This window comes from Canis aureus, chromosome 23 (assembly GCF_053574225.1).
Source record: "Canis aureus isolate CA01 chromosome 23, VMU_Caureus_v.1.0, whole genome shotgun sequence".
Classification (NCBI taxonomy): Eukaryota; Metazoa; Chordata; class Mammalia; order Carnivora; family Canidae; genus Canis; species Canis aureus.
Window position 1 is genome coordinate 15664121 of NC_135633.1, and position 23539 is coordinate 15687659.

Consider the following 23539-nt stretch of genomic DNA (forward strand, 5'->3'; position numbering starts at 1 on the left):
GAGAGCCAGCGCTTAGCGGTCGTTCGGTGAGGGAGTAAAAGAGTAAATTAATGAACATACTTCCTCTTAGGTAGTGTTAAATTCTGTGGACATTCAGGAGGATTTTGTTCCTTCCGAGAAGACTTTAAATTAGAAGTACCAGGTCTGCCCAAACAGCAGCAAGGCTGGTTTTAGTCCCTCCCTAATCTGCTGTTACGTGGTGAAAGCACACACAGCTCCTTGAAGACATGACACACACGGGATGCAATAAATTCCTTACGCCTGAGACAGCTGTTTACTCACAGCTGGGAGACCGGTCTACCTTCCCTTCCAGTATCACTCAGATTCCACATCCCTTCCATGATGAAGTTTCATGTGACTCTCCACTCAAAAGCCTTCCACGGCTTTGTGTCTCATTCGGAGTCAAAGGCAAAGGTCCTTCCAGGGGTTTCATGGTCCACACATCTGGGCCCCTTCCTGGATGCCTCCTGGTGCCGTCCAACCTCTACATTTTTCTTGCTGTTTCCAGAACATAATGAGCACCTTCACTTGTCAGCACCTCTGTACCAGCTGCTGGTTCCCTTTGTCTAGAATTCTCTACCCTCTAAGAGCCACATGCTCATGTGCTCACTTTCTTTAATTCTCTGCTCAAATATTGTTGTCATATAGAAGCCTTCCCAGCACATCCTAATATAAAACAGCAACCCACCCCTGCTCGGGATACCCACATCTTTCACCTTGTTTTCTCTTTATTTTCTCACTAGCACTTACCAGTAACACACACACACACACACACACACACACACACACACACACAGGTTTAGTCTCTGCCTCTCACTGAAAAGAACGAAAACTGCAAGAAGGCAGGAATTTTATCCCTTTACTGCTGTATTCTGGATGCCTGACATGTAGTAGACGTTCAAAATTATTTCTCTGAGGGATTAATAATTGTGGGAAATTTAACTCAGGGATGGCAATTAAAAAAAAATACGAATAGTTAGAAACAGTCCGGTCGTTACTCAAAAGTTGAATGCATAATTGCTATAGGACTCAACAATTCTACTCCTAGGTAGATACCCCAGTTCATTTCAGAGAACTGAAAATGGGAGCTTGAACGGATATCTGTGCGCCAGGGTCAAAACTTCTAGAACAGAAGTTTTATAAAGACAGAAAGTGGATCAGAGATTATCAGGGGCAGACGGGGAGAGGGTTGGGGAGTTACTGCTTAGTGGGTACAGGGTTTCTGTCTGGGGTGATAACTTTTGGAAACACAAATAGTGATTGTTCTATAACATGATGAATGTAATTAATGCCACTGAACTGTATAGGTAAATTGGTAAAAAAAAATGGCAAATTTCATATAAATCCACAATTTAGGTTATGAATACTGCGCCAGTATTCATAATCGCTGAAAGGTGGGAACAACCCAAGTGTTCATTGATGGACGAGTGGACAAACAAAATGTGGTCTGTACACATACAATGTGGAACTATTTGGCCTTCAGGAGGAAGGGAATTACGACACAGATGAGCCTTGAGGACATTATGAGAAGTGAAATAAGCCAGTCACAGAAGAACAAATACTGTGGGATTCCATTTATATAAGGTACCTAGTGTAGTGAGAGTCATAAAGGCAGAAAGCAGAATGGTGGCTGCCAGGGGCTGGGGGAGGAGAGAGTGGAGAATTTTTGGTTAATGAGTCCAGTTTCATATGTTTCAGTTTGAATGATTAAAAAAAAAAGGTTTGGGAGCTGGATTGTGTGATGGTTGCATGACAATGTAAATGCATGTATGCCACTGAACTGTATGCTTAAAAATGGTTACAAGGGTAAATGTCGTTATGTTTCACCATAAAAAAACAAACAAACCCACCTTATACTCAATTCAGCTATTGGAAAGCTTTTAAGTGTGGTTGGAATAACTTGATGGTGAGTCTACTTTCTCAACTGTAAATTTTATGGAATCTGAATACAGATTAAGTATTTTTTATTAAAATTTAGCCTCCAAATTGATAGTGCTGTAAGAGTAAAATGTATTTTGAAAGTAATTACATGTTGAAATGATAATATTTTTGATACATTCCGGTTGAATAAAATATATTATTAAAGTTGGAAAAAAAAAAGAGGAGCAGATTCTCTCGCCTGTGCTACCGCACAGACAAACCTTGAAACACCGCACTAAGTGAGATAAGGACCAGACGCAAGACAGCAAATATTACATGATGCCACTTATCAGATAAGCCTAGAATAGAAGTTTTATAGGGTCAGAAAGTGGATCAAAGATTATCAGGGGCAGACGGGGAGAGGGTTGGGGAGTTACTGCTTAGTGGGTACAGGGTTTCTGTCTGGGGTGATGACAACTTTTGGAAACACAAACAGTGATTGTTCTATAACATGATGAATGTAATTAATGCCACTGAACTGCATAGGTAAATTGGTAAAAAAAAAAAAAAAAAAACCAGCAAATTTCATATAAATCCACAATTTAAAAGAAGAAAAAAAAGGAAAGGGGAAAAGAAGTAAATGGAAGAGATCACTTCCTTAAAGCAAGGGAGAGCAATAAACAGCTGTGGAGTAAGCCTCAGGATGCTAGCTCCTTGGGCAAGGGGGTAAAGGAAACTTCCCTGGATTTGGACATAAAGGAATTTCCCCTGATTTCGACAGCTCTCTCCTAAAGAAAGGATGCAAGAATAAAAATCTTCCCACTGCTGAACTCCTATGGACAAACGTTTGGTGACAGCTTGCTACCCCATATTTATATCTAAGATTACCACACATAAGAGGAGGTGGGAAGTATGCCAGGTGGCAATAAAATATGGTACATACAGCTGGAGGCTCTGAGCAGGCTCTGAAGTTAGAACATGTTTGGGTTTTCTTCCCAAGGAGCTGCACTGAAGTTTAAGGTAAATCGCTTTTATGTAATATTATTTTATATATAGTACATAGGAGAAAGTATGGATAGACTCTTATAACTATGTCATACCGTACACTTCTTGTATTCCTGCGTGTGAAACACGTTATAGAGAGAACCGGGGCCCCCCACCCTTTGTCTTTCGCAAAACCCATTTGCTGAAAGGCCAACTAGAAAAGGACCCACTGCTTGAACCTGCAGGCATTTGGTTCTCTCGTGTGCAGTCTTCTTCCGCCCAATCCTGCTTCCTCTCCCATTCCTTTTGCAGGTGTTGATAGCTAATGAACACCTTCTACTCCAAACACCGTCTAAGCATCTGCTTTTGAAGATCTAACCCGTGACAAATACCTACCCCATTGTCAGGCATTATTCTAGGTGCTGGGGAATCAGCCAAAGTATAGATGATAACTCCTCCCCCCATGGGGATTTTAATGGGGTAACTGGGAACACTTTGGCCCACACAATAAGGCGACGTTTTGGTAGCTAGAGCAGCCGCCTACCCTCTCTCTTCCTGTCTTGGAAGCAGATGTGATGGCTGCAGCTGCAACAGCCACCTTGCTACTACAGGTGACAAATATGATGGAACACCTAGGACTGCACTACACAATTTAACAGCCGTTAGTCACATGTGGCTTTTGAGCATCTGAAATGTGGCTAGTCTGAATGGAGATGAGCTGTAAAATACATACAGGATTTTAGGACTTAATAAAAAACATAAGATTTCTCACTATTTTTTTTATATTGACTCCAGGTTGAAATAATATTGCGGATACATTAGATTAAATAAAATATATTATTACAATCAATTCCACTATTTTTGGCACTTTTCAAATGTTGCTACTAGAAACTGTTAAATTACGTATGTGGCTTGCATTGTATTTCTACTAAACAATGCAGACCTAGAGAATCAGAGAATATAGCCACCAAACCTCAAGCCACTCTCTCTCTCTCTCTCTACTGATATCTGGTTTAAAAATAAGCTGGGTGCTTGAGACCTGGGGATGAGCCAGGCATGTCCCTGACCTCACAGAGCCCACAGCGAGAGACACAAAAGCAATCAAAGAGGGATACTGATTAGCAAACTCTGGTAGGACTGGAGTCTGGGGTCCCCAGTGGGCACCAGACCCAGACTGAGGATGGAATAAGAGAAAGGGATGTGGAGAAGAGATCAAGGAGGGTGCCCTGAAGGAGGTGATGCTTGCTTAAACTGAATCACACAAAGAACAAGTTAGCTAGGCCAGGAAGGGGCCCCCATTTGGCACAAGCAGTATAGATCCTCCCTGGACCAGGGCTCTCAAAGATCCCATTACCTGATGGAATCTGAAGAGGAAAGTATACACTTGTATTTGTTCCCCCTGCAAAAGAGCATTCAACTTCACTGATAGAGCAAACCTCTGAACAAAACTACGTATATGCAACTATTTTTCAACTTAAAGCCCTATGCAGACGTTGGGTGTTAATAAGAGTAATGAAGTTGTTGTGGCTGTGGCTGTGATTGTTACAGAGGGGTCAGCCATCCCTGCCTGATTGTTGCTGGACTGCTCTCTTCACTCAGTGTCCCTGCTCAAGGCCACCAGCCAGACTCCTGGATGCAGGCGGGTTGTCCATCCCAATGCTCACTCAGCAAGGCCACAGAGATCCAAGTAGGCTACACCCTGCTGTGGTAGCTCTCTTTCAAAGAAAGACTCTTCTTGGCCCTCTCCTGCCACTGTCACTGGGGAATGCCCGCTGGAAGCACCTCCAGGGAGAAGGCGACAATGCCTATAATATTTTCAACGTGATGCACATATATCCTTTGGCTCAGAATCCTCACAACTGTCCCATAGATATGCCTTCATGTGTATATGGAGCATGTGTGAGTAAATGTATTACAGCGCTATTCCAGAATGAGCTAAGCCCTTAAAGAGTGAAATGGGAAGCCACGAAAATAATAGAAGGATTAGAGCCCCACAAACTGATACAAAACAATCTCCAAGATAGAGGTGAGTGAAAGAAATGTGCACAATATTTTAAAAAAAAAATTCCAGTAAAAAATAAGTAACGGGGGGATGCACACATCTGTTTGCACGCACACACGAACACACATGTAGAGACTTCCAGAAAAACCATATGGAAAAGAGTCCAGTGGTTGCCTCTAGGGTTGGGACCTGGGGGCTTGGGGAAAAGATATACCTACCACAGTACATGTTCTTGTCCTGCTTGAATGTTTTATTTTTTAATCATAAGCATACATCTTTTTTAAAGAACACTATTTTTTTCTTAAAAAGACAAAGAAGTCTTTATCTAGCTGTATTTATAAAATGAACCACAGTGAACCCGAGTTAACCACTTACTATGAAGATAGCCAAAAAGAGAGAGCTTTACATCACAGTTTAATATTTGGGAGATTGGATGCACTCAAGCTCATATATAATGTCCAGCGCGCACACTCACGCAGAACCTGCCAACTCCACGTGGAGCAGTGATGTCAAGCGTAGGGATGAACACAAACTCATTGTAACCTGGGCTGGAAGACATGTCTGACACAGCAGTGCCAGGAGGCCATTACAGGTAAGCAGACAAATCCAGAGTTCACCTGCAGAACTGCATACCCCAGAGACCGTCCTCTGCTTTCCATAGCTCTATGGGCCTTGCCTGCAGCTGGCCATATTAGGCAGAATGGCACTTGACATGCCCCAGCCAGCACAGCAGAGCCCCACTGTGAGGGCAGTGGTGGGTGATTTCAGAGGTCCGGAATGCCAGATAGGCTTATCTAGGCCAGGAGATAGCAGCCTTCCCTGCCAGCTTCACCCCTCCCACCCTACCTCCCTACCTCCTCCTGTGCTCTGCTCGTGGAGCTCAAGAACCACTTGCATCAGCTAAGCCTGGGCTACCCACCACTGGGGAGCCACTGCAGGGGCAGAGATGGGCAAGGGTCACAGTCAGGAACAAAAGGTAGGTGGTGACCCTGCTGGATGTTCACAAAATACAGACATTTCCTTCTCACAAGATAACCCAACAGTTTTCATTCTATAGGCTGGCCCCGTTCCTGCTGGTGACAAGAGTCCATGAGTCATTTCCTGTGAGCATGTTTTTATGATGTACAAATGCCTTCTGGTCTGCGCTGGTTATCTGTGATTACTGAGCAACCCCATGGAAGGTGGTAGAAAGAACCCAGGGTCAGGAATCCAGGGCTCGTCCTCAATGGTCCCCTAGGTCCTCTGTTTGACCCTGCAACCCTCTCTTCACAGCCTGGCCCCCGGGAGGCCGTTCTTCCCGGGTCACTTCCTGCACATCCACCTATTTTGCTCTCTCTGGCTCTCCCCCTCTCCCCACTCTCACCTTCATTCCTCTTACAAAGCAACACACTCTTCCTGGAATACAGCTCCCTGTCCTGTGTTCCCTCAGCTCGGCAAGGCAAACTTCTTCTCATACGTCAAACTCCAAATCACACCTTCTCTTCCAGGAAGCATTGCCAGACTGCTCCGGTCATGCTCAGTCATTGCTTTTCTAGACTCCTGCAGACTGTGTACACACCTGTGTCGTACACTTAGGATACCAGTGACAATACTGGCCGAGCATGTGCGGTTCACTTATATGTACCAGGCAACATTCTAAATCCCTCACAAAGATCGCCTGAGTTAGTGCTCACAGCAACTCCATGAGAGAGCGACCATTGCTATCCTCATTTTACACAGATCGCTACTGAGGATCCACGATTTAAGCAACCTGCCCAAGGCCACCGAGCTATCTCGTGGCTGACTGGTACCTAGACAAGTGACTGGCACACAGCAACTGCTCAATAATTATTCACCTCATGAATGACTAGGTAAGTTAATAAATACAGAAATAATTATGTTTCTGTCTCCCAAACTGCTGAGAGCCACTTCTCATTTGTCTTCCAAGCCACCTCCCCTGTCAGGTGCATAGAGCGCTAGAAATACCTGCTGAATGAATGAACAAAAGAATATTGGAGCCAACTCATCAATAGAGTCCAAATCCTGACAAAGTCGCCCGCTAGCCTCGGATAAATGGCTTCAGGTTCCTGGGCCCCTCTGTGTTACCTGTCAGATGTAGAGATTGTACACAACATCCTCTCCAGTTCCTTCTGATATTAGATACATATAAAAGACCAGACTCCACGATTTTGTGATGATGGCAATTGCCATGCCAAACCTTATATTGCTTCCCCCCCCCCCTTTCTGGGCTGTATTCCCCAGGGACATTACATAATTGGATGTGATATTTGATAAAGGTACTATCCGGATGCAGAACCAGTGTTAGTCCTAAAAGAGTTAATTAGGCTTGATCCTTGGATCACTGTATCCTTATCCAAACAGATCACACCCAGGGAAAGAATTATTAAGTGCCTGACAAAACCCTCATAACTAATTAGTAAACAATGATCCCAAGTTAGATTATGCAACTGACACCTAAGCCAATGCTCTAATGACAATGTAGGTCCTTCTCCCTGTTCCCCTACCCCTATCAGAGGCTTCCTTCTCCAAACAGATGCTGGTCAATCTCCCTCAATCACCACTACCAACATACATGCACACACACACACACACACACTTGCTCACTCACACTCACACACTGCTGGCATGAAGAGTGCGGTAGCTGCTGATATATGCTGGTGAAATGCTAAAGCCCTGATCCACTCCAGATGGTTCTGAGGTATCCGCAACAATGGAAAGTTTTGGGTTCTGGATGAGTTAATTTCTACTCTAGCTGTGGCTAGCCAGGAGCTTGACCATGTGCCTGATACCTGACACACCTATGTTATATGTCTTAGCATTAATGATCATCCATGTGCATGCTAATACCCAGCATTTCTTGTTTGGCTAATGTTCAGCGTAAACTACTACACCCAAGGATACCTAAGCGAGGTGTGTGAGTGAGACAGAGTCTGTTCATGTTAGTAGAGAGGGAGGACCCGTGTTCTGTGTTTTGTCTGACTCACAACAAGGACTGCAAGCTCTAGGTTCTTAGAGTTGGCCATTAACCATCCACATGAATCCAATATGGAGAGAGACTATACCATAACCAGAATGCACACAGTCCCTGTAGAGGACCCTGTTATTTATCCATCCACATCTTGGGAACCTGCTCCTCCCTCATGTCTATCATATGATGTTTGAAAGGGCTACCAAAGACAGTAGCCAGTTCCCCTGGTTTGGGCACAATAATTGGTCCAGACACAGGCCAATTAGAATCCTTCCCTAAAATTTTATTCAATATTGAGCAGGAGGAAAGAGAGTCTAGCCTTTGGGTCACAGAGCTATAAAGATAGGAACTAGAGGCCACATGGAGAAAATCTGTAGGAGAGAAGACTGGAGCCAACATAGAGCAAAACGTCCAAGACAAAGATGGAAGGAGAGAGGATGGGAAAGACTCTCTGGACCTTCCTGTTTATACAAGTTAATGATTCTCTTTTTTTGTTTAGGTTTGAGCTGGGTTTCTGAAGTGTGCAGCTCAAGTGACCTCACACAGTCAGAGCCATACTTGGAGCACATCTTCAAATGTGTTCCATGCTCCAGGATCTAGGTGGTGCTTAGGAGATGGGCTACCACATGTTTGAAAGGTCCTTATTCCTCCTCCTCCAAGGCAGAAAATTCCTGAGCAAGATACACTCTCAACTCAGCATCACTAACTACCAATGTCGGTGCCTTCCCTTTGTATCCCCGGCACCAGTGGTGACCTGCCAACCTCAAGAGTCCACAAGGACTCTTCTATTTCAACTCATCGAGGCTTGAAAAATAAAGGCTGGCCAGACAGGCGAGGCAATCGACTGATGATTTTTGAAAAAAGGACATCTTCCTAGTGGTCGAGCCTCCATTCCATCCCCCACCCCCACCCCCGGGCGCTCACTCCCTCTGCAGGTCTGTCTTCAGAGCACCAAGAGAGTCACCTCAACAGCCAGACACTGCTGGGTACATGAGGCCATGGCATTTCCTCATAGAAAAAGGCCTCTGAAAACCTTCCTGAGAAAACACCTTACAGCCCGGCCACCTGACTTCTACGGGACCTTTTCAAAAGAAAGCTGCCACACACAGTTACTGAAAAGGGTGATACTTTGAAAGCAAACAGCTCTCCCCATTCTCCAAGTCTGAAGAGGGTGATACTTTGAAAGCAAACAGCTCCCCCCATTCTCCAAGTCTGAAGAGCTTCCCAGTGAACCAGGAGCCATGAAGTCACAGCAGCTAGGTGAGGGTGGCACCTCAGCGACCTGTCGCACCCCTTTCTCTCCTCTTTCTTTAACACTTTTGTCTCCTCTGTATAGGGATAAAGCTTGGAAGGTTATGGGCAGGCACTGCCTGGATGGCTAGAGCTCTGGGCTGAAGTTCTGGACTTGTGGGAATGCTCTTCTTATGCCCCATAAAGTCAGCGCGCCCCAGGCTTGGAGGAGCTTTGGCAGCTGTCCCCCTGGGGGCAAGGGAACGCGGCCGGCCGTATCCCATGGTACAGTCAACAGCTTCTCATCACCAAAACAAAAACACAACAGTCCTGATTGCCATGGAGAGTTCAATCCCCTTGTCTGGGATTGGCACCGACTAAAATTCCAAGGGCTCTGGCTAAACTACCTCCTGTGAGGTCTAAATACAGCACGCTCACTTTTAACCTAAACATACAGTCTGGACCACTGCCTGGGGCTGACAGCCCCCCAAGGGCCAGGCCGAGATGTCTTGACTTCCGGCTGCCCCTTAGGCAGTGTGCATTGCAGTGATAGAGATGTGATGTCCACCAATGTCACCTGTGGCCAAAGAGTGGAGGAAGTAATCAGCTTGTGGAGGGTTAACTGCAAGTATGACCCTGAGCACAGAAATGCATCCTGGGGAAGAGGGTGGAGAGAAGAAGGGAAAGAGAGAGGGAGGAAAAGGCAGGAAGGACCAAAGACTATTTCTTAGCCAATCAAAGTCAAGGGATCTTTCTACAATGTTGGCTCCCAGGGGAATGGAATTTAGGGTGAAATCTCTTGAATCAGACCAAAGTTGCCTCCTTGTTGTGTGATCTCGAGCTAGATAATGGACTTCTCAGTTTCCATAGCTCTAAAATGGCCCAAAGGACCATGTAGTAGGTGTTCACTGAGACCATGTTTATACAGTTCCTGGCACACAGAAGTTGTTCAATAAATAGTAGCTACTAGCAGTAATAGTGGTGACAGTAGAAGCAAGATAATGCCAAGCATGCATTTATTCTCTCTGCCTTGGAGAGGCCACAGGAAGAGTAGCTGAGGCCACCACTCTAAGACAGAAGCTCCCACCCAGGATAAGCTGTGCATGTGCAGGCAAAGGAAATCTTCAACCAAGCAAAATGCTCACACATACCCATACCTATTAAGGACCTTAGAATGGCAAAATGGCAACAGCTTCCTAACCTCCCGGCAAGCCATCACGCACACCCCTCAAAGGTAAGAAATGTCTACACAGGATTTTCCCTTACCTTGGTGTTCATACAAGACTTCCCTCGCTTGTACTCCTTATGGGATCCACGTTTGTCCAGTTTGTACCACAGGGCTTTGGCCTTCCAGGTGGTCACCTTGGACTTGAGCTTGGAATAAAAGTTCCGGTGGTCCAGAGGGTCTAGGTCCAGGTGTCGTGTGAGGATGTTGAAGGCCTGGAGGGTGCCTTTGCACGTGGAAGCCTGGACAAAGTTCTCGAAGACCTGCCCGGCCTGGGTCTGCTTCTCATCCTCGTTTTCCCCCATGTTTCAGCAGCTGTGTAGAGCAGTGGTTTGGACAAGCTAGAGGAGAACACCATGAAGTACCTGGAAAAACGTCACACCTGCAAAGGAAGGTGGGGGCAGAGGTGAGCTCCATGGTAATGAGGGCAGGGTTGGGGAATGGGTGCTGAGAGGGAAAAATAAAATTCCTTTGGGATGCTAAGCATACTAAACATAACACTTAATGCTAAAGATAAATCATCTATAGAAAAGGTACAATCATGCCTTCTGAGCTGGCAATGCTGTCTTGCTGGCTATCTTTTTCCCCCTGCCAACACCCCACTCTTCTCACTGGCTGTAAAAGAATTACATACAGGTCACTCAAAGATATACCTTGGCTGATGTCAGCATTACCTGGTCAATCTTGTTATGAGCCAGATAGTTCTAGAAATAACAAGTAGTAAAGGGGGGGGGGAACAAACCAGAAAAGCACACCAGATGTAGCAAGCACCACGGAAATCTTTAATTCGTGGTGCTACAAATTAGTTGAGTAATATTAGTGTAATCTAGCCCCGTGACATTAGCACACAGACCAAGAAATTCAAAGCACCTGCCTCCCTAGAATTCATGGCCTTCTCACATATCCTTAGACACAAAACGTTAAAGTCTTCCTCCACTAGTTACCAGAGGGCAGGTCTTTCCCCTATACAGATGACAAATGGCAACTTCTCGAAACTTCTCTCTACTCCCAGTATCAGCTGCAAGTACAGCATCTACCTCAGTCAGACATACAGAAAGACACAGACACACATGGGTCTCCTCCCGATGTGCAAAAGGAGTCTGTGCTCTGTGAGCCCAAGCTGTGAGTTGTTTGGAACAAGTGCTGAGGCCGATGGAAGGAAAAATGCAATGGGTATTCATTCACATTACGAAAATAGCTCGCCTGGGTTTGGGCCATTGGCCTGTCTCTCTGCACCACTCTAACCTCAGGCATTTCTTAGGAAAGTCATTCAAGTTTCAAAGGAACAAAAATAAGTTAGGGTCGATTTTCCAAAGCAATAGCTATTTTTCCAGAACCCAAAGCTACTGCAAGAAGACAAGTGTAGAGGAACTAGGGTTGGCCCAGCTGTCAGGAGGGCTCGGGAGGGTCTGTAAACAAGAGCACACAGCATATCAAGCTTCCCCAGACAGAGGCCTGGTGGGAGGAGGTCAGCAAATACAGAGACAAGGCCCTAGGGCTGGGCGGCTTCCCACTCTCCAGACAGAAACACTGTGTGGGTGCATTTGGATTGTGGGCTGGCCTTATAACATTAAAAGCAGAGCAAAGTGTCTATTTTCTTCCTTCATCCTTTACTCATTCATTCAGCAACAATTACTGGTGCCTAAGCAAGAGCCATGCAGCCCCCCAGGTACTGAGGATGCAGAGATGGGGCCTAGGGAGGAAGACAGGTGTATGAAGAGTTGATTATAGGACAACAGGAAAGTGCTTTTAAAAGATGAGCAAGGTGCATGGAAGCCAGATAAGGAGGCGTCTGAGAGAGCCTAGACGTGTCCAGAGGAGCCACGGGGTAGGGCGGGCAGGGGGAGTGGAGGATGCCCCAAACACTACAATTTTAGGAACAAGATGAATTTCACTAGAAGACTGGGGAATAGAAGTTCTCAGGCAAAGGAAAGGCCATACAGATGTGAGTCGGGAAAGAGCCAGCACACAGCAAGCTCAGAGCATCTAGAGTTCAGAACTCATGACAAGGTGTGGAGGGAGCATCCAGGGCAGATCATGGAGGGGGCAGGAGACAGAGCGACAGGGCAGAAAGGAGCCTCTGGGAAGATGAGGTGGTGGGAGGCGGTAATGAACGAGCAAGGTAGCTGGGAGAGCCCCAGGAGAGAGGCGCGCACTCGCATGCACGCACGGTGTATGGCAGCCCGCGGGCAGCACCTGGGGGGGGGGACTGCTAGGGGCAGACACCCAGACGCTGCTGGCCACGGGGGCGCTGACAACAGCAGGGGCACCACCCCTCACCCCGTCCCCAGGAACCTCCGACATGCCTGGCACCGTGCGTGGCTGAGGGCCCATTCCCTGCACCAGGCCCAGCCCGGGGCACTCTTGAGCCAGGCCTCTGTCCTCCAGGAGCCCTGACCTGGCGGCTCTGCTCCCCGCCACCCTGCAAAGTCACTGCGCATGGAGAGCTGGCCCTGTGCTTTGCCAGGTGCCGATAAGACACGGACTCCCTCCCAGATGCTCCCTCGGCTCCTTAAAGGTCCGCAGTGCTCACTTTGGCATCGCTCACATAAACACTGCCTCCTACTGTTTCAGCTCTTCCCCAGGTACAAGACTTACCACCCAGAGAGCGTAAACAGAGAGCAAGACTCGTTTGCTTTCAGAGGGAAGGAACATCCCCAGTCTCTATCTTTGGAACCATTCCTGTGCCCAGCACTGAACAAAGGATGCGGCCGTTGACAAAGACAAAACTACTTGAATTCAGCTGGCACCCTGTAGTCCTTTCTGGGGATGGGCAGATGGTGCAGAGAGAGCCACCTGCCCATCCAGGCTTTGGGGCTATTGGAGCCCAAGTCCAAGCTCAGTTTGGCCCCTGGCTGCCCTCACGGCCTCACACAAGCCATAGAAGCTCTGAGCCTCAGTTTCTCCTTTTGTAAGAGACCTGGTATTCTCCACCTTGCAGGGTTGCTGTGTAGGGCGAGGTGTGTGGGGGCAGAGCCAGGCCCTGGGAGGCACTTGGCAGATGTGGAAATGTGCACTGCATCTCTCTCACGTGGGGCAGATTCGTGTCCGGGGAATGCACCAGTTTGAAAAAACACTTCTGTACATCAATTCTTCGAGTTGCCAGCTCCCCCTTGTCTAAAAGGGTGAACTGTTTAGAGATATCAAGCCAAACCTGACTCCCAGAGAATCATTTACAAACTGGAAGAACCTGTATCCTTCCCACTCCAGCTGCCGTCCCTCCTCCCCCAAAAGAAAACCGAGCGACTTAATCTTAGGGTTCCAGTGGAGAGCCAAAGGTGGCGTGGAGTGTGCTGGCTGTGCATGGGGGCCCTAGGAACTCGGTCTTCTCTAGAGGGAGATATGGGGTGGGGGTGGAGCAGGGTGGCCGGACAGCAGACGGTGCTCCTTGGACTGTACGCTAGCAGCTCGTATCAGGCTCAGACCTGCCTCCCTGGTCTGAAGGGTCTGGTCTCAACCTGCAAAATTAGCTTTGCAGTTGAAGTCAAAGACCTTAAAAAGACCCTAACACCCATGAGGGTAGGTTTCCTCATGGAAGAGCCTCAGACGGTTTGGAGCCTAGCAGATGAAGGTGTGAATCTGGTCTCATGCACCTGCTAGGCAAGTGATCTAACGTATCTCAGACTGTTTCCTCATCTGTAAAATGAGACAATCACACTGGCTTTGTAGGGTTACAAGGAATAAACTCAATCATGGATGTGATGTATTTAGCACCTGGCAGCTACGTGATAACCAGCAGTCAATTACTATTCCTCAAATGGCCCAAACGTCATCAAACCAGAAGGAGGGACTAGCTTCCCAGCTCAAGGAATTATCTGTACTTTAAGACTAAAAGCGGGGCAGCCCCGGTGGCTCAGCGGTTTAGCACTGCCTTCAGCCCAGGGTGTGATCCTGGAGACCCGGGATCGAGTCCCACGTCGGGCTCCCTGCATGGAGCCTGCTTCCCCCGCCCCGCCTGTATCTCTGCCTCTCTCTGTCTCTGTCATGAATAAATAAATAAAATCTTTAATAAATAAAACTAGAAGCCATAGGCTTTGAATTCAGACAATGTGGGTTCAAATCCACTTCCCAGTTGGACAGCCTTGGACAACTCACTTAACTTCTGAGATTTCAATTCTCTCAAATATAGAGTGGGGACTAAGGAGGTTTCTGTAATTTCAGTAATAAAAAACATCTTTGATACAGGTAGTTCTGTTAGTGGGCTAGGAAGGCTGACTTGGGAGGGCCTTGGGAGACTGAGTCTGAGCTCCAAACCCCTTCTTCCAGAGACTGGAGTGGAATTTTTTTCTGGTGGGTACCCTTTCTCCTTCCCCAAAAGAAAATCGAGGATTAGTTAAATCAGAGGATTTCAGGTTATAGCTCTTGTGAAAATTTTCCTTGTCAACCACAACCCAGCTGTTGTTTTTTAGAGTTTGATAGGGTATTTAGAGTTTAATATAAATAAAGCCACCCAGAAATACGAAAGGTTTCTTCATTTTCTGGGAATAAATAAGATGTGATGCTTTAGTTTCCAAGAATAGCCCTGAAGCTATTTGGTTTTTGCCAATTGGTTCCTTATTTGTGGTTCCTGCCTGTGTGACTTCATGAGTCACAAAGCAACCCCCCTTTCCCTGCCCATGGCTGCTACAAATTAAAACTCAGAGCTTTGGATTGCTGGCAACAACAGCATGAGTAATGGGCTCAGTCCGGGGCATCTGGGAGACAAGTTCAAGGTTTGGCAAAGAGCCCCAAAGTACCTCTCAAGTGAGAGAAGGCATTGCCTGGCTGAAGAGTTTCTAGGGTGCTCACATTGAGGACCCCAGCCTCTGTCTTCCCTGGGCCTCAACACCTGCCAAATGGCATCAAACAGTGTGACCAGGTAGTGGATAAATGACAGGTTTTGTTTTTTGTTTTAAGATTTTATATATTTAATCATGAGAGACACACAGAGAGAGGCAGAGACACAGGCAGAGGGAGAAGCAGGCTCCATGCAGGGAGCCCGATGTGGGACTCGATCCTGGGCTGAAGGCAGTCACTCAACCCCTAAGCCACCCAAGTGCCCCAAATGACCTCGCCAATGAGCCCCCAGGCAGGGTAGGTTTTCACCCTCATGCAATCACAGTGTGGTCAGAAAAACTGGAAGCCCCAGCCCCAAGCCTCACACACAGAAGACCCTGGATCCAACAGGTGAGGTGAGGCAAGAGGCAGCCCGGGAAGTACCCCCCCAGGGACACTGCATCTCTGCAGAGCCCAGGTTCACAGGTGAGGCCTGCACACCTCATCTTCTCACCTGGCCAGAGGAGGCCTGGCTTTCCATCTACAAGGACATACAGCAACTAACGTGAACCGAAAGGGGGATCTCCCAAGGTTGGGAAGGGACTGAAAGGGCCTCCTTCCAGCCAGGGGTCCCCAGCCTTCCCTCGCACATGGCCTCCTGGGGCAGCCTGCTCCACCTTTGCCTCCTCCCCAGGGCAGTCAATCCTGTCTCTCCACAAGCTTCTTTCTGTTCCTGATTTTAACCCCAGGGATCACCCACAGGAAGTCAAAGCTCTTCCTTCCACGCAAGCTGAAGCCACACGTGCAGTTTTCTTACACACGCCATCTGGAGCCCTGCGAGGAAAGGCCCAGGAAAACGCATCCAGGAGACATACCGTGAAAGGCCTAACAAGTTCCCAGCCTGCCCCAAGGGCCTAGAAACTGCCCTCCCGTCTACACTGCCCCAGGTGGGGAGCTCAGGCCAGGCCTTCTGTGTGGGTCCTGCCCTTCCAGCCTCAGTCCTCCCCTGACACTTTTCAACAGCGAGTTGACTCCATTGGTCTGACTCAGTGACCTCACACACTCCCGCTTCCTCACCTCCATCCATTTCCTCCTGGAGGCCCAGTAGCAGATCCCTTCCTGCTCCAATGAGCCAGATTCCTGTATGCTGACAGGTCACGGTGCCAGGAAGAGGCCCACGTGACCAGAGGCCCATGGCAGGCCAGGGTCTTCCACCAGCATTATCCTAAGGGGTCCTCACACCAAGCCTATGGGGTGGGGGGGGTCTTCTTCTTTCCTCTGTTTCTGCTCTGCAATAAGGTCCTTGGGGGGGCAGGGCGGGGGGTGGGGTCCAGAACTTGCTTATCTTTATTTTCTATAATGCAATTATGTTTGCCACATGTGCTTCCTAGTGTGTGTCTGTGTATACATGTATGTGTATACATATGCATGTGTGCATGTGTACCTATGTAAATGCAGGTGTATATATGTATGCACATGCATTGTGTACATGTGCACACACGTGTGTGCATGTATATATATATAAATGTGTGTATATATATGCACGTACATACACACGTACCTACTTTAAACATTTTTCAGTAAGAATTTCTAGCCAGTGCCCCACACCTCTGCTTGGACCACTAAGCCGCTCTTCAAGGACCTTCCAGAAGCAAAGCCTCCGAGGTGGGCAGAAGGCCAGCCTAGGCATGAGGAGTCTGGGCCCGCCCCTCACACCACCTCATGAGGACACCAACAGCCGCGTGGCTCAGCTGCTGACAGCGTGCCAGGCCCTGTCCCAGACGCCTACATCGCTGACCTCATTTACCCATCCTTGTTTGGCAGAAGAAAAGGCAAACTACAGAGTTACCTCCTCAGGATCCCAGAGGCAGCAAGGAGGGATGCTGTAAAAGGGGCCCAGTTCCAGCTCACTTCAAAATCCACACTTAGTCACCAACGGATCGACGCCGTGTAGACAGAACTGGTACAGCCTGCCTTTGTTGAAGACACCGTACACAGTAAACGGGTCCAGCTCTGAAGTCTCTGGAGATCTTTCAGGCTCCGAGAGTCTATGCGTGTCAACAACAGAGCACGGTTTCATAAGTTATGGGGCAACCAAGTAATAAAGTATTAGGCAGTCCTTTAAAAATAATATTTAGAAAGACACTTAATCCATAGGGAAGCGCTTACACCCTAATGCAGAGTGAGGAGGGCAGGGTATAATTTCAGGTGCTCAATAGGATTCCGACTCCATAAAGCAATATCTATAGAAGAAGGAAAACAAGCCAAACATGAACAGTATGTGTGAGAGAAGCAGGCGGGGGGGTAGAAATGGTCTTTTTGGATGATTTTTATTTTTAGCTTCATACTTTCCACTTCCAAATGTTCTTCCAGAGTATGTACAACCTGTTCAAGTGCCTCCTGTACACACATCCTAAGTCTAGGGTCTTCTGTCCCTGACTAGCCCACTGGTCTTGATGACCGGAGGGGGCTTTGGGATCCTAGAGCCTCAGGTCAGCAAGTGCCTGTAGGCCTCCACCAAGTTAGCAGGATGCTTCTTCTCCAGAAAAGAAAGAGCCATCCGGCAAGAAGCCCTGGCACCATGCTGACTTGATGAAGAATGGGCTTGCAATCCAGCAGGTGAGGGTCAAGGCCCCAGGCTGCATCCCCCACAGGTCTGTTCTCTGGACCTCAGGCCCTCGGGTCCAGCATGCCTGGCCTCTTTCCAAGAAGTCACCCCTTAGACCCCATCTCCTGCTGGGCCCACAGGATACCTTGCCCATGAACCCACATACCATATGCAGGAAACCTGCATACCTGGTTATAGGCCAAGAGGTGACAAAATTCAATGTATCTCAACACACACACACTAGGCTCATTTTACTAATAAAAACTTAGCAGTCTATTCTGTGTGTGCCCCAACTGTCTTGGTCATATGCTAGGTACCCAGGAAAACCGTGAACTCTCAATTTTGATTTCCAGGAGGCAATCCTGTCTCAGAACTTAGTGAGGGTACCGAGAAGAAGCAAATTCAGAGACAGGAAACAGAAGGGTAGATGCTAGGGGCTGGGGGAAGAGAGGAACGGGGAGTTCGTGTCTGAGGTGTAGACTATGAATCTGAGAAGATGAAAGAGTTCTGGAGGTAGATGGTGGTGACGCCTTTGCAACATCATGAGCGTACTTGATTACCACGGAGCTCTACACTTAAAAATGGTTAAAATGGTAAGTTTTATGTTTTGTATATTTTCCCACAAAAAGAAAAATAAAATGCATTAAGAAAACCCCCACCACTACCCCCCCCAAAAAAGAAAAAGAAAACCCCCACCATCACCACCTAAGAGCCAGAGCTGTCCAAGGCCAGAGTACAGAAAATTACGCTAATTAACACTGAAGTTAATTTTCTAAAATACTTTTGAATTAAAATGTAATAAGCAAAAGAAATCATTAAGTTAATGAAAGGATCTTGCTCTTTGTTTTATTTGGCTCAGGAAATAACATTTAACCTTTTTTTTTTTTTTTTTTTTTTTTTTTTGTGAAGTCATCTAGGCTTCTCTCATTCTTCCTTCCAAATCTTACTGGACTCCAGAATGACTGTGGAAGCTCAGTTCTGACAAGTTGTTATTTTATCTCTTACTCTGCTTTGCTCAGGCAACCACCACTGATACTCCTGCCCCCATACACGCATCTGTGAAATTTCCTTCAACACCCGGCTCCCAAGTCTTGGTCTTGGCTCCCCAAACCCACCACACACTGCCCGGGGGAGAACGCACCTGCATTCTCACCATCCCGTGCAGTGGTGCCAGCAGACAGCAGGTCTGAGAAAGCAGGGAACATTCTTCCCTGCAGTGTAAAGATTCCCTAAGAGCTCCCTGACGACAAGTCAGCTCAGATCCATTGGGCACGCCATCAGGCTCGAACGAGTGGGAACAATGGCTGTGTCATTAGATGAGACTTCTGTCCTTCAAAGTTAGGGTTGGGCATATTTTTAATTGGCTGACATCAATTTCAGGGACATGGGTAAGGCTCCTTTAGAAGAATCCTATTATAACAAAGAAGCTTCCCTATTCCAAAAACATTAAATCCAATATATCACACAGCACACTTGGTGTTCTTAAGCAGGGCCTGTGGCTATGAAGAAATCCTCTCCACACGAACCCCTAGTCTTCCTTCAATGCCCGTCTCCTCCAGATGCTCTAGTTCCCTAGCCCCAAATGGGTCAGATCCTTCCCATGGCATCTAGTACTTGCTTCAATTATAGCAAGTTCTTCTGTGAATTTTTTACTTCCCTACTCTCAGTTCCTAGCAAAAGACTCTCTCTGTACATAGTATGTGCTAAACGAATGAACGACTGACTCTTCAATCCTTGGGAACATAAAAATTGTTGGCACTAAATGAGCATCTATGAAGTTATGAAGTCTTGGGCAATGTGTTAAAAACTTATTATTAAAGAAGTTAATCATTATAACAAACTCAGACATTGTTAGACACTATTGATATCCCCGTTTTTCAGAGAATTAGGGAAGTTAGCCAATGGCCCGAGGTCACATGGCCAGAAGTGGTGAACCTGTAACGCGAAGCCCCATAGCCAGAGTTCAGAACCCGCATCCTTAACCATATGCCCATAGTGCTCCCACACAAAGTAGATGGAGCCCAAAGGTATGTAAGTGCTGCCCTGCACACCACAGCAGAGACGTGTCTGCTTGTCTAGGCCAGGGACTCCTCTTCTTCCATCAAACTCCAAAATGCTAGGCCCTGGATAATGAGATCTCGATGCACTATCAGATGAAGACAGTAGCTAATCTGCCGATAAAAACTCAGCTGAGAGATAACTTTTGGGCTTTGGTGGATACGGCAGAGACAGGCTAGCTGATGGCTAGATGCGTTGCTCCTTCCTCCTGGGCCCTTCCTTACATCTGTGAGCCCATATGACCAGTGCGAGGTAATGGATTGTGCGCAGAAGTAACGTACACAACTTCTGGGAAGGCCCCGCAGCCATCTCCCCCAGTGACCCTCCAAGCTCTTTCACTTCTGTCAGAGGAGAGCCTCCTTGGAAACCACAGGTAGGAGATGGCCCAGCCAGAAGGAAGGAAGGACCCAGATTCTCCGGGTGTCCCCGCCACCTACACCGTGGGAAAGCCCTCTGTGACCTGAAACATTTGGACTTCACATAGTGAGAAGCAGACTTCAAGTGCAGGATGTCACTGAGAATTGAGGGTTTATCTGCTAGGCAGGAACCATTCCCTAAAGTCACGCAGGAGGTAAACCACAGTGTGGTAGGCGTGTCAAATTTGGCCTGTGGGTCAGAAAGCTGTCGGTCACATCAGGGTGAACACGTGAGAGGGATCTCTCCCCACCACCATTGTTGTGGTGGTCAACTTCCAAAACAACCATTAGGACCTCAGTATCCAGGAAAAGTTGCTTGACCCTCAGAGTAAGCCTGCCCACCTCTCCATTTGAGACACACACATACACCCCTCTCCACCCTGTATGGAAAATCCCCATCCCGTCCCTAAATGCGAATGGAATAGGACAGGAGAATAGGGCAGATAAGCTAGTCACTTCCCTGGTGTCAATGCCCCCCACGCCCACCCGAGCCCTCCGCTCCTGAGTCCCTGGAAGCTGACATGGTGTGGTGGAAACTGCATGGACTCTGGGCCACTGAGCACTGCCTTGAACAAGTCATAAACAACACGGAGTCTCTGTGAAATTTAAATGAGGTGCCTCACGGTGCAAGTTCACGGATGTGCTCAATGTTTTCTGGCACCTGCAGCGGGATGACTCCTACCTACCTCAAGCTCAAGGCAGCCCAAGCCGAACCAAGGCAAAAATTGGTGCACTTTTCCTGCAAATGGAAGGGGTAGCTCCTTCCTTTTAATCTAACTTACTTACGCAGGGATGGGAGAGCGAAAGGTGTATTTTCCGCTGAGTATTTGCCTAGCACGTCCTCAAGGCCACTCCCCAGGTGGCCTTGCATCAGGATGGCAGTGCATCCCCTGCTGTGCTGAAGTTAGGTCTCAGGGACTGGGACCCCATTAATTGGTCTGGAGGACAGAGATGGATACCCGGGGAGGAGAGGGAAATCATAGCAAAGCGAACGTGAAAAGGATCGCTCAACAACACCTGCTGGCTCTGCACACGGCTCCTCGGCCAAGACCCTGGGACGACCACAGAGCAGTCTGCCCCGCGAAGCTCACAGCCCAGCCGCGTCTCACGGAGTCTGTCTTCCAAAGGCCCCAAATTTTAAAGAGTTGTGCTAAGTGACTGCATTTGTCAAGGCAAAAAAAAAAAAAAAAAATTTTTTTTTCCACTGACCAAAGTTCTGCGTTTGTTGTTTCTGTGTGAATTTATCAACATGAAGTCAGTCTCAAAAACATGTGCAAATGCAGTCATAGCTAGGTCTATACCGCTCTCACTGGAGGAAGCAAAATGAGACTCTCCCTCCTTCCCTACCGGGTCCGGGTCACCCCTGCACAGTCCATCCCCTCACTTCCACTTTCCCCTTCCATCCACCACAGTCTGGTTTCCAATCACACAAGAGCTGCAGGCCTCACACCCAAGGCTGTCACACCATGCCATCATCACATCCGGGACCCTATCTTGCTCACCATCGCTCCCATTTCAGGCTCTGCAGACTCATCTCTCTTTAAACGTCCCTGAGATTTTACTGTGTCCCGAGGTTCTGATTTTTACTCTCCTCTCGCCCTCAGGGACCTAGACACTCCGGTAGTTTGACCAATAGCTACGTCCTGATGACCCATCAAGATATCCCTCCATGGGATCTGCTGCACTCTGGGCCCATGAGCCAACTGCAAGGACTCCCATACAGACACCTCACATGCGATCGGTTTACCTCCCCTGCACCCCCAAACTCGGTACAGCACCATCTGCATCCAGTCCCTTGAGCCAAACCATCGGAGTCCCCTTGCCTGCCCCTCTCCCTCACCTCCCAGGTGGCCCAGCACCCAGGCCTACCTCCACAACAGCCCCACTGCTACCACCCACCTTCCTCTCTGCTCTCATCTAAACCCTCAAAATTTCCTCACGAGCCCTTCCTGCTTCCAGATCACCTCCCTCCAGGCTGCCAGCCTATTTCTCAAGCTGCCGCCAAAGACACCTCTACACCAAGAACCCACGCTTGGTCAGCTTCTGGTCCTACTTCAAATCCTCCAGCGGTCCCCTGATGAGCTTCAGGGCCAAGTCAAACGTCCCAGCAGAGCAAGAACAGAAACCACCATCGTGATTCACCCCTAGCCTGCTCTCGGCCTGCCCCCTACTGCTGCCCCTTCCCTTGTACTCTTGACTCCCTGAGCCCCCTGCAGCTCCTGATAAACCAGACTCTTCCACGGCTCCCTCCCTGTGCCTTGGCTTGTGTTCTGCTTCCGTCGTGCATGCCCACACGGACTCTCTTTACTTGGTGAAGACCCAGGGGGCTCTGGAGCTGGAGCACCAAAGCCAGCAGAGTACCGAGGGTCCCAGTGTGGACCCTGGAGTCAGACAGACTTGTCACAATCATGCACCACCGCTGGCGAGGTGCAGGAGCCTGGATGAGGTACCGAGCTGCTTTGAACCTCAGTTCCCCCATCTATAAAATGGGATAATAAGAGTCCTGACCCCAGTGGGCTACATGAGGGTAAAACACAACGATGTCTGGCTTGGCAGTCTTCTAGACACCACTGTTCTTTGAGGTCTTACCTGGACCACTCCTCAGCCCCCATCTCACACCATTCCCTGCGGAGGTTCCCACGACGGTTTCTACGTCCTGTTGCACCTGATCCACTCCCAGGCCTGCCTGCCGCCCTGCACTGTGAGCTCTCCGACGCCCAGCCCACGGCCTGGCGCTTGTGCCTCTGGCAACCATAGATGCCCAATAGCCCCTGCTTTTGGGTAAAATCTAAGCAAGAGTGGCTACAGAATCCAGGCTACATGGTGCTTGAAGGGTGACTGCCCTTTGTCTCCCCACCACCCGAGTCACTGCCGGGGCCTCCTACCTAGCCTCCACTTCCCATTTTGCCAACACCGCCTCAGCCTGTTCCCTCAGCCCTTGGGGCTCCCTACACCCCTCAGTGAAAGTCCACACCTCCTAGATGGGCTCACCAGGCCCTCCATGCAACCCCCATTTCCTTGTTAGGCTCAATGCCCAGAAGTATTAGCGGCCCCATGGCTGCGTCAGACAGGTGCGTCCCTGGAGGGCTCCACAGCGGGCCTCTGGCTTCCTCTTCCTACCCCTGCGCCAATCTTACCCATCCTCTGGAGCAGGGCAGGCCCCGTGGTACTAACTGAAGGCTGCTATGCATTGTGTCCCAAAGGAATGCCACAGTCTATTCAGGGGATCAAATTTAAATAATAATTATGGGTAATGGCTGTGGTGATACCAGACATGCAGATACACAGACAGGATGGAGTGACCCATGGAGTGCCCGGAAGCCCGAGGGAAAGCTCTGAGCAGCAGCAGCAGCAGAGCTGGGTCTTAAGGGAGGAGCTAGAGCTTTCAGGCACCAAGGCTGCCCCCCTCCACTTACCGACCTTTCACTCCTGG

At 48.4% G+C, this 23539-nt stretch overlaps 1 protein-coding gene across 13 annotated transcripts in view; it reads right to left on the reverse strand.

Moving 5' to 3' along the window:
* Positions 1-23539, reverse strand: part of MICAL2 (microtubule associated monooxygenase, calponin and LIM domain containing 2) — a 222762-nt gene that overhangs the window by 164840 nt on the left and 34383 nt on the right. For 12 of the 13 annotated variants that reach the window (XM_077866456.1, XM_077866455.1, XM_077866454.1 and 9 more), the window contains one exon: positions 10311-10651. In XM_077866456.1, the coding sequence (XP_077722582.1) occupies positions 10311-10574 (264 nt within the window). In that variant the 5' untranslated portion in view covers positions 10575-10651. Of the gene's footprint in view, positions 1-10310; positions 10652-16873; positions 17030-23539 lie in introns of those variants that run through there. The other variant, XM_077866450.1, reaches the window with a different exon arrangement.